Source organism: Xenopus laevis, chromosome 3L (genome assembly GCF_017654675.1).
Source record: "Xenopus laevis strain J_2021 chromosome 3L, Xenopus_laevis_v10.1, whole genome shotgun sequence".
NCBI classification, from domain to species: Eukaryota; Metazoa; Chordata; class Amphibia; order Anura; family Pipidae; genus Xenopus; species Xenopus laevis.
This window is the reverse complement of record NC_054375.1, coordinates 51,899,154-51,915,698: the sequence shown is the minus strand read 5'-3', so window position 1 is coordinate 51,915,698 and position 16,545 is coordinate 51,899,154. Positions and strand designations below refer to the sequence as shown.

Here is a 16,545-nt window from a genome sequence, read left to right as displayed (position 1 = left end):
ATATATATATATATATATATATATATATATTTATATATATTTATATATATTTATATATTTTTATATTTAATATAAAAGTAACGTCATCAAAGTCAGATTCAATTACAGATAAACTTTTTCTTATAATTGGTTGATTGTTATCCAGCTCAACAAGATCCCACTGAGAATGTGCAGTGGCCAGGCCCGGACTGGCAATCTGTGGGTTCTGGCAAATGCCAGAGGGGCTGCTGTAAGTTGCCATAGACAGTCACTACTTATTGGGCTGGTGGGGGGCTGCTTGGGCCTCTTTGTACTTGGAATGCCAGGGTCTAATGTTAATCCCAATCTGGACCTGACAGTGGCACTGACTCAAAAGTAGGCCTAACAAAATCAAAGGCAAAGCGCTACAGTAGACAATTTTGAATCTTTGGATCCTCACAAGGTTTTCTGCACTTCTGTCGGTACAATAATTTCAGTATATAAAATACAGAATTTCCTTTAGTTGTTTATCTTTGGCATGGGGATATGCCACCATGATATGAGCTCATCAGTGCTACTAAGAACTAGCATAAAGCTTCTGATGCTGTCTCTTGTTGTAGTGAGCATGTTTTAGTTGAATGCAGGATGACTCATCTCTGAGTTGTTAATGAAAGAAAGCAGAGGATACATGGGTAAGAATCAGGGAATGGCAAAGGCCTGTCACAAACAGATATGCATTTTCCACTGTTACATTCTCTTGCCAATCTGTTTTCTATATCTAAGGTACTTCTAAGGTACGGCTGAGATCTATTATAAAATATACAGTGATCTGCTGAACTGTCCTTAAATATTTGCACTTCTGCAGAACAATTCTTATCTACATGGTGAGAATGCTAATGATTAGCTCAGTGGTGGTAGATTAAACAGACCATAACATTTCCTTATCATTATTCAGGAATCTTTATTATACATTATGAACGAATTAGAATGTAATTCTCCAGCAGTAAGGTCAAATTGAACAATTTCAAAATGATGAAAAACAGTTACTGAATCTTTAGAATTATGCCCAATTTGCTTCTTCTACTTAACAGAACTTACTAAAATGGAAAGTGTGGTGTCATTTTCCTCTAGATACAATCCAAATCCAAAGAAAAAAAAAGTGACTATATTCTGGTAACAAATATATTGTTGGTTGTGATTGTCGATTTTTTCATGGATTTTTAACAAGGGCCCCAGGGGTCACATCTCTGCATTTACACAACAATAAAATATCCATATGGAGGTCTTGGAGGCAATAGGCCATAACACTTATGCATGATGATTAATATATTTTCATGTAACTATGGTCAACTCAACATTCCTTTCCTCTACTGCTTGACAGCAATTATATTTCTGCATGTCTAAGATCCTGTAATAGAAAAGGCAAGCACACACCTGAAAGCAAAAGGTCAGACAGTAATTCACAATAGTAGCAAGTAATTTAACTGAAAAGCTATGCAACAATCAGTAAAGTGCTAGAGTACTAGGGGGCACAAATGTACTCGTTCAAAAATGTACATGGGTCTAGGGTCTGGTTGTTTTCTGGATTGAAAAACTAGTACTAGGTGCATAGCGTAGTGTTGGCGGGTGCAAGACAACCATGTCCCAATAGCCTGCCATAGGGTAGGTGGTAAGTACTGGGCTCAATTGCTACTCCCGCCAGTGCACCCTAATTTGAACACCAAATGCAGGTCACTGTCTAACATCCTTCCCTCTGCCTACCCCTAATGAATACAGCACTGTGAAATGCAAGCTGCGCTGGATTCCTGAGGAAAAAAACAGATCTGTGTGTTCCATATTTGAATGGAAATTCAGAAAACATGGCAAATTACACCATTTTTACACTCTGCCCTGCATTTAGTAAATTACCCCTTATAAAACCTCATATGGTATTAAAATGACCATAGTTGTTGAATATACTCAAATAAAGGAATGGGTGCGGCTCACCAAAAGTCTTTGTTGGTTTAATTCCACGGGTTATCCTGTGTTCGATATCCCAAATCAATGTATCAATAATGCAGTTGGTTGTGGAACAAACCCAAGGCAGCAAGTTGACTGCAATACTCTTTATTGGGAGGTAGAGTTACACAACATGTTTCGGGCGGAGCCCTTTGTCAAGTGTTGTGTAACTCTACCTCCCAATAAAGAGTATTGCAGTCAACTTGCTGCCTTGGGTTTGTTCCACAACCAACTGCATTATTGATACAGTTGTTGAATATACTCAACAGATGCTTAAATAAAGAGAAAAATTAAGAGCTCGTTTATAAAGTGCAAAGGGTAAACTCATGCATGAAATTGTAGGCATTTATACATGATTCACAGAGGTTCTTGCATCTAGGCACTTTTCAGTTTTTAAGCAGTGGTGCAAAGTACGGGGCACAAGGAGGATAGGGAGCCTTGGAATTAATGCTTGTCCTGAGGAGGTTTTACTTCTAGGGATTGCTTTGTGTGATGCATCTAAACATGCCCCTAATGCTGTGTCTGGAAGTATGCATAAGCATGCTGGCAGTAATGGATTAGTAAAAAAAGGCACTAATGCTTACAATGCCAGCTCTAGTTAGTGCCCATATAAATTTCCTGTAAGTGGTGGCACATGTTATTTTATGGGTACATGGTATTGCAGTACAATTATGGAGGGGAAATTCTTCACATTGAGTATAAAATACTTGCTGATTTGCGGATGTTAGCACTTTGCACTTCACACTTGTATAAGTAAATTACCCCTATGTAGTGCTTGTTGTTTTGCCACTTTAAAGAAGGCATTGCATGTATATTGTTGTGACTCTACTGCTCAACATTAGTGATGAGAAAATCTACCCTATTTTGCTTTGGCAAAACATTCACACATTTCTGTCATTTTTCCATGGTTTTGTTAAACGCATTGCATTGAAGTCAGTGGTTGTTTTCCTCACGCTAAAAAAAACTGTGGACTCATTGCATTGGAGTCAATTGGTGTTTTTTCAACCTGTATTTTCACTGCAGAATCTTGCCACAAATCTGTAAAATCTGGCGAAACATTTCGCTACTCAGCATCTCTTTAATGTTAACCTCAAACCCAGTAGAAATAGTTCAACTGTTTCACATCCTTTAGTAATGTTACACATTTGCACCATTTTTTCAAAAACACATATAACATCTACCCTGCCGGAGGAGTTAAAGTAAGTATCCTAGCTACACAGGTTTCAGATAGTAGATATAGCTACTTACGTCACATTACTATTATGTGCCATCACAGTCAGTAAGCATGGGAGTCTGGAACGTCACTGCTTGTCTGATCAGGCTTGTCCTGTAGGAGAAATAATGGCATCAATATATTACATGTGCTACACAAAAAAGATAGTGGCTTCATCTGTAGGACAGGTACAGGATCTATTATCCAGGAAGTACGAATACTTGGACCTATTTAGATATCTTACTTATTTATGAAAATAAGCAAATAATTATTAAATAATAACAAGCAAATCATTCCCGTAGCCCGTAGACTTGTATGGAGACGTGCGTCAAAAAAAAGAAGACGCGTGACAAAATAATTTCGCCACGCGACAAATTTTTTTTGACGCACATAGACTTTAATGGGCGTCTGCGACATTTCGCCGGCGGCGAATTTTTGGCGAAACGAAACGGGTCAAATTCGCCCATCCCTGTTTAGTCAATGGCAGAGGTCCTTTGAACCATTTGAATATGTTAATTGCCTTCCTGACATTCGAGTCATTTTTCAGAGGAAAACTCAATTCGAATTTTCGGTTTGGTTCATATTCGATCAGATATTAGACTTCGAGATTTTTCATAAATAACCTCCCATTCAAGTTGTGAGTAAATTCGAATTTATTACGGTTAAAAAGATTAACACAACTTCGAAATTCGACCTTTGATAAATATGCCCTATAGTATTATGATCAGTACACGGTACTGCATTCTTTGCAGTATTGTTTATAGGAAAAGCTTTTCACATTATTTCTTCCAATCCCCTACCATTTTTGTTATACCTTCATCATATTTTACACATGGTTTGATAATGTGGTGTCATTTTCTGGCACTAGGTTCTTCTGCTTCAGCCCTGAACTCTTATCTCTCTTCCACTTTCATATCTAAGCCACCGCAGGCAGCAGGGTAGGAAATGTAAATGAACCTTTCAGATAGAGAATAATTCCCTTTACAGTCCACTTGATGAATCAGCTTGCTCAATACAGAATGTATTTATGGTATTATAAAAATAAGTTGATTCTTCTCAGCAATCTCGTGAGTCGCTTTGTATGTTTTTTATCCAGATGGTACCCATTAGGTCCACACCTATTTACACCATGCGCCAGGGTTACGTTATGTTTTGTCTTTTAACTAAGAACGTGTTAGCCCAATAAGAGTTTTAATACAGCCAGCTTTACAGTTTGATGAAATGTACGGTGTCATTAAATAATTGTAAAATAAGGTTGTGGGTAAAAATCAAACTAATACTTTACATAAATAAAAACCAATAAGAAACCTGTAGAATTTATGTTTTATGCATTACCCATCTAATCCATTGCAAATGCTAACAATCCATCTTGTTTATAGGAAGGAAATAAATGAATAGCAGAGTGTTACAGTAGCCTAACAAATGAACAGGAGAGAGCATACGCATGGTCTTTCAACCCAGTCATCAATTAGCAGTAATAGCTTAGGTCTAAAGCACATCTCTTGGGACTATATCTAGATAATTTAGGTGATCATTATTCTAAGTGTGCTTAGTGAGAGAATCCATGGCTTCTGCCAGCTAAAAGGGGCTTAGGTTTGTTTGTTGTGTACTTTCAGCAAACGATTTCCCTCAGAATTATATACCATTTTAATGCAGAAAATGAAATGTAACTACGGGGCATATTTATGAAGGGTCGAATTTCGAATTTGAAAAACGTTGAAATTCGAATTCAAAAAGACCAACCAAAATTGAGTCACAGTTTTTTTTGGCAGAATAGGTCCGTTTTCGATTGAATAGGTCCGTATTCGACGAATTCGAATCGTAATTAATAGCACATTCAATCGAATTCGATTCAAGGTTTTTCCCCCAAAAAAACTTACATTTTTCAAAGTCCACCATTTGACTCCAAATAGGTTCTAGGAGGTCTCCCATAGGCTAAAACAGCAATATATTTGAATTTTCAATTTTTTTTCAAATTCGAATTGAATTTGGACTATTCCCTAGTCGAAGTACACAAAAAATAGCTCCAAATTCAAATTTTTTTCATTCGAAAATTCTCCTCGACCTTTGATAAATCTGCCCCTACTAGTTTATAATGATCTCTCTCTCTCTCTCTCTCTCTCTCTCTCTCTCTCTCTCTCTCTCTCTCTCCTTCTTTCTCTCTCCATATATATATATATATATATATATATATATATATATATATATATATATATATATATATATATATATATATATATATATATATATATATATATATATATAGCGAGAGAGAGAGAGAGAGAGAGAGAGAGAGAGAACAACTTGACAAACTCCATGTTTCCAAGGCCCCAGAACCTGAGCCAATATATTAACATGAAAACTGAACTTATAGTATAAATATGAAACCTGTTTTTTGCATTACCCTTGTAATCTATTGCAAATGCTACTAATTGATCTTGTGTATAGCACGGAAATGAATGAATAGCAGGGTGTTACAGTAGCCTAACAAATGAACTAGAGAGAGCATACGCATGGCCTCTAGGCTGCATTATTCAGTTACATTTGAAAAATGAACCTTTCAAAAATCTGAAAACTTGTGTCTGGTGTGCATTTGATATCTGGTTCTCTGGGGGATTCTTGGTTCCCCAGTCCAACACTAAAGTGTAAGAACAGTAAGTCCACAGGATTAATCCAACACCTTCCCCATCTACGTACACACAACCAAGTTCTCCTTTCTTTGCAATACTGGCCCTACTAAGTGAGCTGAAGGGAAGTGAATTACCAAGAATGCCTTCTGCTATTTTCCCTCCGATGCCCTATATATTGCAGGTTCCTATAGGCAGCATGGAGGAATGCAAAATACAGGACCAAAAATCTGTCACATGACAGATTTTACACCAAAAAAAATCTATTAGGATGTGTAAAACACCATCCCTGGCAGTATGGCTGGGAGTAAGAGTTATTATCCTTTATTTATATAACGCAGACTTGTTCCTCCGCCATATTTATCCACCCAATAATTGGATGTGCATTTTAACCTAACAGCTACAATCCACATTTCAGCCCTAATGCATTTTACTGATATGGAATACCCATACCTGGACTTTATATTACATTAATGTATAGGTGACTTACATACATATAGATAAAAGGACAAAGAAAGCAGATTGATAATTCCCTGCTTTATGCTACTCCACACACAACACAGACAAATAACACAAAATACAAAGTTTTCTACTGTTTTCTAATATCAGGCCCAAAGCTTACATGGACTCTATTACACGTTTCCTTATGTAACTGTTCTCCTACAGGGGACATCAAGAGTGACTCACTGTAGATTTAGCAGGTGGAAATTCTCCTTCCTTTTATCATGTTAACTTCTAAGCAGCCAGGAGCCGCTTTGGATTTAGAACTAAACTCTTTCTTGCAATGACAGATTAATTAAGATCTAAGGAAATGATAACGGTATAATCCCAGGCATCCCAGCAGTAAAGCAATAAATTGACTTCATATCGGTACTAGAACCAACATCAAAAGTCTTCATCACAGATCCACTTATCTTCATAAAATGCTCCCATAACGTTCAAATTACACCAGATAGAGGAAATAAAAATAAGTATGATGTTAAATGTCACTGATACAGCAAATAAAAATAGCTGCAAGATGATTTAGGTGAAAACCAGCTGGGCTATGTATAAGGCACGGATAGTTACTTATCTACATTTTGGGCTAATTTATACATTTATTATCTGTTATTGATGTAGCACCAACACATTTACACAGGCCCTTACAGTAATTATACATTCTGCACATGTCCCTTTCCAGTGGAGCTTACAATCTAAGGTCCCAGTCACATACGGCAGGATGTCTAAGGTCTTGCTGGAAATGTAAAGAATAAGAGATTAATTCCTAAATATAGGTAACATCTAATGACAAATGACAAAAGTAACCTGCTGTAAGATTATTAGGGTCTGCCATATGTGAAACTTTTTTAGGCAATTTTGGACCAGCAAGCAGTTAAATATTGTCACGTATCATGTCAGTATAAACCCTGTATTGTCGGTACTAGAAGAAAAAGAATTTACGTTAAACTAAAATTGCTGGAACCCAAAGCTACTCAAATACATTTGCCTTTAACAGTAAATATTATTTTATAACTAATTTCCTTATTTATTTGATCAAAATCAGCCATGTAAATGATGCATTAGACAAAAAACTGCCCTTTGAACAGCAGTTCCACAGCTACTAGTTGCCGTAAAGCCTCCTACCATCTGCATAATTTTGCCCTGATGGTACTAAACACAACCTGAAAAGGACTAATAGGAAGTAAAAGTCCAAAATAATTAGCCTTTCCTTTTATTGGGAAAAATCAATAGAGAAATAAGGCAATTTAGACATTTTATCTGTTATTTATAAAATGTGACTCAAAATGTAACAGCTGGGGTCCCTTATAATATCATGATGTAGGTTAAAAGGAGACAAGCATTACTCCCCTTAGCAACTGTTGCTGTAGCTCACCACTAACGGGCGATAATGTTACACTAATGAAACAGCCTCAAAGTTCTCAACAGAGACATATGCTAGGCTTGACCAAATAAACGTTTACAGCTAATGCATTATAGAGGCAAATTCATCTATTACAATGATATATAATAATTATCCAAAAAAAAGTGCCAGATAAAGAAAAAAAAGAGCAATTCTATTACCTTACAGCAGGCATTTTTTACCCATGAGCCACATTCAGATGTAAAATGAGTTGGAGAGCAAGGCATGCATAAAGTATGTTCCTGGGTGCCAAATATGGGCTGTGATTGGCTATTTGGTAGCCCCTATGTGGACTGGCAGCCTAATGGAGGCTCTGTTTGGCAGTACACCTGGTTTTTATGCAACAAAAACTTGCCTCCAAACCAGAAATTAAAAAATAAGCACCTGCTTTGAGACCATGGGAGCAACATCCAAGGGATTGCTGAGCAGCATGTTGCTCCCAAGTCACTGGTTGTTGTCATTGCCTTACAGCGTTTACCATACACATAGTACAGGTATGGGACCTATTATCCAGAATGCTCGGGACCTGGGGCTTTCCGGATAATGGGTCTTTCCATAATTTGGATCTTCACACCTTAAGACTACTAGAAAATCATGTAAACATTAAATAAACCCAATTGGCTCATTCTACTCCAATAAGGATTAAATATATTTTAGTTTGGATCAAGTACAAGGTACTGTTTTATTATTATAAATAAAAAGAAAATCATTTTAAAAAATTTTAATTATTTGATTATAATGGAGTCTATGGGAGACGGCCTTTCCATAATTCGGAACTTTCTAGATAACGGGTTTCCGGATAACGGATCCCATACCTGTAGTTCTACTGACTGGTCATATAATTCAGTAGCTAAAAGCCAGTCACATACTGAAAATGCAGCTGTACAGCCATAAATACATCTCCGCTGAGCAAATCAGAGGGATTGATAAGGATATTGTAAACGACACATTAAAAATAGAACTAAAATCACAACACATATTGTGAAAATTAAAGCATTCGGTACTTTAATTAGCTGGAAAAATGGGAACTAATTACCCATGGGCATGGGAGCTTTAACTCACACAGTTGAACAGACTTTGTGCAAAATTATTTCCTAGAAATGTACTGGGGATTAACAATGTGCAGTGAATTAACCTTCACTGCAAACACAAAAAGCAAGAGTTGACTCTATTAGTTTGTAACAAGCATGGGGCTATGATAGGAGGGTCATTTCAAGACATTAATTACAATAGGGTACACAGTGAAGACACCGTGGTAGAAGAAAATACAATTAAAATGTTCATTCCTTTGCAACTTTGTTACGGCTTGTTAAGTAGAAAAACTAACATCTATTAAATATATACATAGATTGTCTTGAGTGTTTCCCTGATAATCATTTCAATGTCATGGTGACCAGTCACACTGCTAAGAATATACATAATAACACAGTAAGGTTACACATGAAGTTAACCATTTGCTAAAGCACCAGTGCTGATATAGATGGCTTGAATCAAGATGGAAGTGAGACCAAGTACAACTAGACTAACTATTATTATTATTATTAGTATTATTATCAATCATACAAGTTTAATAACGTACAATAAACAACAAGTTGGTTTTTGGGTGCTACAGTAGTATATAAGCACAAGTTGCCCAGCCACATTGTGCATTTCATTTCAATGTAAGCAATTCTGTACTATTTTTCTTCCACCTAGTGATCATAAATGATGCCTCTACAGGAGACATGCCTTTTGCCATGGTTTGTGTTAAATGTTCCATGTTTGAAACATCACAAGTTTCAATCAGAAATCCTGACAAGCATTGAGTCTTCAGCAGAAGGAATTCTGCCTTTAGTTAAGGTATGATCTTTAGTTTCCTTTGCTCTGCTCCTACAGAACTGTGGGTGTATTTTATGAATTTTCATGAATATATAAACACTGAAAAATATGTTTTCATTACCAGATCTATTGTTTGTTGTAATTGTGGCTATGTATATAGTGCAAGGCACCGCCATACACCATTGCGTGGCTAAGATCACATTCATTTAGCTGTTCATTTTAGCTACACAGGACTGATTTGCAGTTGCCTATGAGAGCCAGTAGGATCTGTGGTTTCATTTTCTTATTGGTTGCAATTGGGTGCTGATTAGTTTCTATGGGCAGCTGCTCTTGGGCAATTTTAGCACCTATGTGTCATGTTCGGCACCCTATATCCAGAAACCCAAGCTAAGCTCCCTGGTCTAGGCTCTCACTTTAACTGCCGCCTTTCACCTCGGGAGGAGCCCTCGCATGTGCGCTGGCGTGATGACGTCAGCACGCAATGGTGCGAAATTTAAAAGTTAAAAGGGACCTTCCTGCTTTTTCTCATTGCCCGTGATAGGATTGTATTTCCTGGTGCTCCTGAGCCTTGTGCTATTTTGTCTGTTATCTTCTGAACCTGTTTGATTCCTGTTGTGACCTCTGCCTGGCTATTTTGACTATTCTGACTTCTGGATCCAGACCTTTGCCTGCTTACGACAACTCTTCTGTTTAACCCCTTGATTGATCACCTGGTTTTGACCCTTTGCCTGTTTTGACGATCCTTGCTATCTGCCTGCCTCGTCCCAGCCTGCCTGACTACGATTCTGCCTAATCCTTTTGTACCGTGACCTTCGGCCCAAAAAGACTTTGCTAACAGCCAGCCAGAACATCTTGCCTTTTACCCCTCCAGGTGGCACCCAAGTAAGCTGAGGGCTCCTCCCGAAGCCCAACGGTAGTCACACTACTGGTAAAGCCAAGCCGAGACCAGGGTACTTGGCACTTGTCCTGGTATTGGGTGCCGGCCGTGACACTGCATCTAACATACTCACTGCTATTGTTCCTAAACTCTTTTGCTTACTGTAAAATATCCACCTTGCTAAGGGGTCTATTTATAATTCTGTGTAAAAATTCCAGGCACCACAGTGTAAAAAGCATATACAGGTAAGGGATCCGTTATCTTGAAATCCATTATCCAGAAAGCTCTGAATTATGGAAAGGATGTCTCCCATAGACTCTATTTTAACCATATAATCCAAATTTTTTAAAATGGCTTCCTTTTTCTCTGTAATAATAAACCTTGTATTTGATCCCAGCTAAGATATAATCATGGGGAAGCAGAACCAGCCTATTGGGTTTATTTAATATATACATGATTTTCTAGTACACTGTTATGTAGATCCAAATTATGGAAAGATATGTTACCTGGAAAACCCCAGGTCCCGAGCATTCTAGATAACAGGTCCCATACCTATATTTCTCAAGCTGTGTATTGATTTTTGGTGAATGTATTCATTGCAGTATAATAAGCAGCAACCATGTGAAAAGTACTCCCATGCCTTTAACAACATCATTAGAGTTTACTACCAGTAAATATTAAACTAGTTTTGGACCAACTAATTTTAAATATATATTCAAAATAAATTGCTGATATAATATATATATATATTGTTGATGTATATCGTTTTTCTATAGCAATATTTTTGTAAGGAATACATGAGGAGAGATTTCCTTATTTCCTTTAGACTAGGGTTAGTTTTCGATGATACTAGTTTTTTTTCCTTTTGCAAATGAAAGCTTTTCATTTTTTTTTTAATGTAGGGAAACAGGGATTAGGTCAAAAGAGTCTGTAAAATGTGGTTTATACCCTTTCTTTGATGAAGTTAACAAGTTCTGGTAAATGACCTTGAACAAGAATATCTGTGGCCTTGCGTGTAAAAGCTGGAATGGAGATTTAGCAAGACGGCATTTTGAAAATACGTAATATATTTATTTATTGTTTATTATCACGTTCTTAATTTTGGACAACAAGATATAACATAACAGGAATATGTTAGTGTTTCAGTTTAAGCACTAGCAGTACAGCTATAGGTCAGAGATCAAAATGTTCCAAGTCGTTATTACACTTCAAGTGACATCTGTGATGTACTATACTTGTAATAATCCTAGTTGTTCCCAACATGAATCAGTTTGAAAGATCTCTGCTTGTTGCAGCTATACCCCCAGCAAAATGTTGATGCTACACAATGCTGAGATATTTCCTAGAGTAGCTTAAGCTCTGGTGGAATACATACTATTAACAGGCTGTAGCTAACTGTTGCACAGTATTTCCACCTGTTTGTTTTTTTTTTGTTTTTATTATCCAGAATTTTTTTTGTGTTATGATGCTACATAAATGGCAAATCAATATATAACAGATTAACAAGTCTCAAAATGTTTATGAATTATAAAAATGAAAATGTATATTATTATTGTTAAAAACTCTCTAATAATCTGTCAAGATGTCATCAACTCTTGCCACTGAAAAGCCTCCTTTCAGCCCACAGGAAATATCCATTCAAGCAATAGATACAGTATATGTCTATCATAGAATGCCTTTTTTTGTTTTGTCTCTACATCAAGATGACCGTCCTCTTGAATTGTGTAGTGTGTAGCTGACATAACTGGCAATTTATGTGACAGGACATCTTGCTACCAGATCTACTTCCAAGCCATTATGTGCAATTACTTCCATTCAATAACTTCACATGTAAGATTAGCAAGTGGGGAAATGTTGACATGGCAGCAGGCTATATCTCCCTTGCTGTAAGGTCTGAAGCTTAGGATTCTGTGTCATTATATGTGTGCTTTTGGCTATGCTGTCAGGTAGTTTCTAAATAATGTTGATAATAAAGGCCAAACGAATTATATGTAAAGAGGACAGCAAAGAACAATAAATATAATGGGTTAAAATAGTTTATTAATGTCAAGCAGGGTGGGATCAGAGTATGGACCACAATCAGTAAATTAGTAGGCTGATCTACTAAAAATAGCTAGTAAACTGCACAAATTAAGTTACCTATAGCCACAAATCAGCAATTAGTCTTGATAATTATTTATATACCATCATCAAAGGCATACATACACAAGACATACAGATAATGAAAGCAAATTTCGGATTATTCGATAGACAATAGCCCTGAATATTCATGGCATGGTCTTCAAGGCATCTGTTGCAATGTAAGTTCCATCTTTCTCCTACTTATTGCTCATTCTACACAGCTTAAAATAGGCTGTAACGGTTGGCACCCTAAACCCAGAACCGATGCCAAGCACCCTGGTGCTTCTGCCTGTAGCAGCCGCCTTTGGCCTCGGGAGGAGCCCTCAGCTACTCAGATGCCGCCAGGTCTTATAACAAGAGGTTCTGGACAAACAAAGGGGAACAACTGTAAAGCAAAAGTCTTTGGGCAGAAGGCGTTAGACAGAATCGTAGTCAGATCAGGCTGCGTCAAGGCAGGCAGATAATAAGCGTAATGAGGCAGGCAAGGGTCAAACCGGGAGATCAAACAGAAGGGATTTAGCAGAAGAGGTAGTCGGTATTCAGGCAAGGGTCAGGATCTAGAGGTCAGAATAGTCAAAAGCCAGACAGGGGTCACAACAGGAATCAAAACAGGTTCAGACACATTAGCTTAAAGCTCAGAAGCACCAGGAACAAACTCCTATAACGGGCAGTGTGAAAATCCAAACTGTGCCTTTAAGTACTTTTAAATTTTGCGCCACTGCGTGCTGACGTAAAGACGACAGTGCGAATCCGCCTATAAGAAGGACAGAGGTGTGCCGCGCGCGTCCTTAGGATTCACGGCACAGAAGAGGAGGCAACTTGTGGCGGGTGTCCTCGCCGAGGGGGCAGCAGGCGCCCCTGCCATCCCCCCTCTAGACCACCAGGGTGATTTTTTATTACATTTGCAAAGGGTTGCAGATATAATAATCATAACTATAAGGTTTGGTTAAGGTTATACATGTTGGGGTCATTTTGAGAGGGGAAGTGATTGGATTACAGGACATTGTAAACAGATATTGGAGGGTCTTTTTCACATAGAAAAGATCAAAGAATGAGAGGCCACCACTTTGGACATAATTTATTGAATTAAACTTCCATTTGAAGCAAAGGTGGTTCTTTGCGGTGACAGTTTGTGATAGCAGATTCTATTAATGCCTATTAATGGCTTGGTCTTCTCCTATTATTGAGAATGGAAAGTGCCACAAATATTAGCATATAACAACTGACAAGTTTTTAAGACATCTACCATACTGATGCATGGGAAGATTTACAGCAATATAGCCAGTAAGTTAGTTTGTATATTGCTTAATAGCAGTTGTATGTGCTCAAGTGTGAACATTCTGGATTTCAGTCAAAACCCTAAACCAGTGATTCTCAACCTGTGGCTTGTGAACTGCACCTAAACCAGCAAAGCACATACACAGTCTGCATTATGGGTAATGTGTGTTACAAACCATTGTCATTTGTGTTTTTTTTTTAATTTTATGTTCCTCTAAAATAAATGACCCCAGGACATTTCATTCATGTTTCATTGTCCCATATGTGCAAGTAAATGTATCACCACTTTTTTTAACGAGTGAAATGTTAAGAAAAATAGAAGTGACTTCAATGAAAATGCAAATGAAGCCACTTCCTATAATATATTCCTATATCGTAATAGCTATTACCATGAATATATCCTATTTCTCAATTATGGTATAGGGATGTACGGATGTACTTGTACCCCAGAGAACAATAAAGGACATTCCAATCAATTTTTCAAGGATTCAAGGAAGGAACATTTAGAGCTCAGTATTATAATGCTGCTATTATTAGAGGACTTAACTGAGCACTTTGAGGAATTTTATCTCATTATTGGAGATTACTTAACCTTACCCATGTCTTTTCCTCAAGACATTCGACGGCAGACGGCACTTCTGAAAAAAGAGGGTTTATTGGAAATCCTGCTGGAATACACCTAACGCGTTTCGGGAGTTATCCCTTAATCATAGGAACCTATGATTAAGGGATAACTCCCGAAACGCGTTAGGTGTATTCCAGCAGGATTTCCAATAAACCCTCTTTTTTCAGAAGTGCCGTCTGCCGTCGAATGTCTTGCCGTATACACAGTGGGGTCACTGTCTGACTGTGCACCTGATCAGAGGGGAGAGCGGTGAGCTAGTGCGGCCCTTCCCTTTTGTTTGCCTATCCATGTCTTTTCCTCTGTGTATTTCATTCAACTCCCTCTTCTTATTGATGTTATTTCAGCATCTTTATCATATCCCCATTTCTAAAATTCTTTTGTAGCTCCAAAATTGTTAATTTTTTTTTTCCTTTTTTTGATCAAATTGGATATGGTGCCTATTGTGCAAGAAGGCTAAGCACTAGCACAGTCAACTGGGCAGCAAGAGAAAATGCCAAATTGTACACATTTTATACATCCTCTCTCTTTTTCTTTCAATCACACAATCCCTATAATCTTTTATCTCGGCATTGCAGAAAGAGATATGTGGATAAGTACTTAATAACATACACAAGTGGGGTAGAGGCCACATAAGAAAGAGTTGTATCATGTGTGTTTGTTTTATAAAGGTTACACAGGTGTGTACTTGATTCCTTCATGAAAAGAGTGTTTGAAACTTTAGAACACACAGTGGATACATCAATAAATATGCACCTAAGATGTCTCTTGGTTGACTCTAACACCTGTATTTGGCTTTAGTGTTTCATACATAGAAATAAAGAGTGATTTCTAACATAGCTTTGTGTAAGAATATCCTGAGACCTTTCTATCACAAATGTGTGGTTAGAAGTCATCGTATGTAATATAAAAATAATTGCAAAATGTAGCTGAACCTTTATTCTTTCTTTTTTGACCATATATACTTGATGGTCTGTCTGTTTCTTATTTTACTGCTTTACAATTCCCCCATGATCTGTGTCTTAGCATTCCAGACATATTCAATAATAGAAATGTGGCAACAGTATTCTAACATTGTCAAGTTTTGTTTAGTAGTTGGGAAATCCATATAACTACCCTGCTGCATTCCCCAGGACTCCAAAGTAGTCAGGGACTCAAGATTTACTCACATGATCAAAGCCAGAATTCTACAGGACAAACTAGGATGAAATGCCCATTATTAAAAAGGCATATTATTATTATTAATAATAATAATAATAATACTACCATACTACACTGTTCCTTGGAGAAACCTGTGGCAGACTTGCAGTGAGATCATAAGCAAATAAGTTGAGGCAAAGTAAAGTAAGGCATTGTGTTTAACCTCTACATAGATATATGAAATCTAAATGCCAAATAAGAGAAAAATAATACAACAAATAATGTAAAATATTAATAATTTACAAAAATTAACTACCTATCATATAGTAATTCCTATAGTTCCTTAACTAAGTGGTTAACCCAACCATACCCCCTAAATCCAGAATTCCCCAAAATCTAAATGGCTAAGGAGAGAAAAATAATACAACAAATAATATATTATGTAAAATTAATGATTTAAAAATGACCAATTAACTGTGTATCAACTAGGAATTCCTATAGGTCCCACACATACCCCCCTAAATGGCGAATGGAGTCCTAAATTAATAGGACTTCATTACCACAATACATGTAAAATACAGGTATAGGATTGCTTATCTGGAAACCCTCTGAATTATGGACATACCATCTTCCATATCAATTTTAAGCAAATAATTCACATATTTTTTTAAAAAATTTATTTTTACTCTATAATAAAACAGTACCTTGCACTTGATTCTGTCTAAGATAGAATTAACCTTTTTTGGAGACCAAACAATCCTATTTTGGTTTATTTAATGTTTACATGATATTTTATTAAATTTAAGGTATAGAGATCCAAAGTATAGAAAGATCCCTTATCTGAAAACCCCCAGTTCCCAAGCATTCTGGATAACAGATCCCATATATTAAATTGGAAAAAGGGAGGCAATTATTTAATGACAATATGCTTTGCAAATTTGGCTTGCTGATAATATACTTTAATCAAACATAAGTAGGATAAACATATTGATT

At 36.9% G+C, this 16,545-nt stretch overlaps 1 protein-coding gene across 2 annotated transcripts in view; it reads right to left on the bottom strand.

The window, feature by feature from the left end:
* The window catches only part of htr4.L (5-hydroxytryptamine (serotonin) receptor 4, G protein-coupled L homeolog), a 233,178-nt gene that overhangs the window by 131,035 nt on the left and 85,598 nt on the right, over positions 1 to 16,545 (bottom strand). For both annotated transcript variants that reach the window (XM_041586219.1, XM_041586218.1), the window contains exon 2: positions 3,205 to 3,283. In XM_041586219.1, the coding sequence (XP_041442153.1) occupies positions 3,205 to 3,227 (23 nt within the window). In that variant the 5' untranslated portion in view covers positions 3,228 to 3,283. The remainder of the gene's footprint in view (positions 1 to 3,204; positions 3,284 to 16,545) is intronic.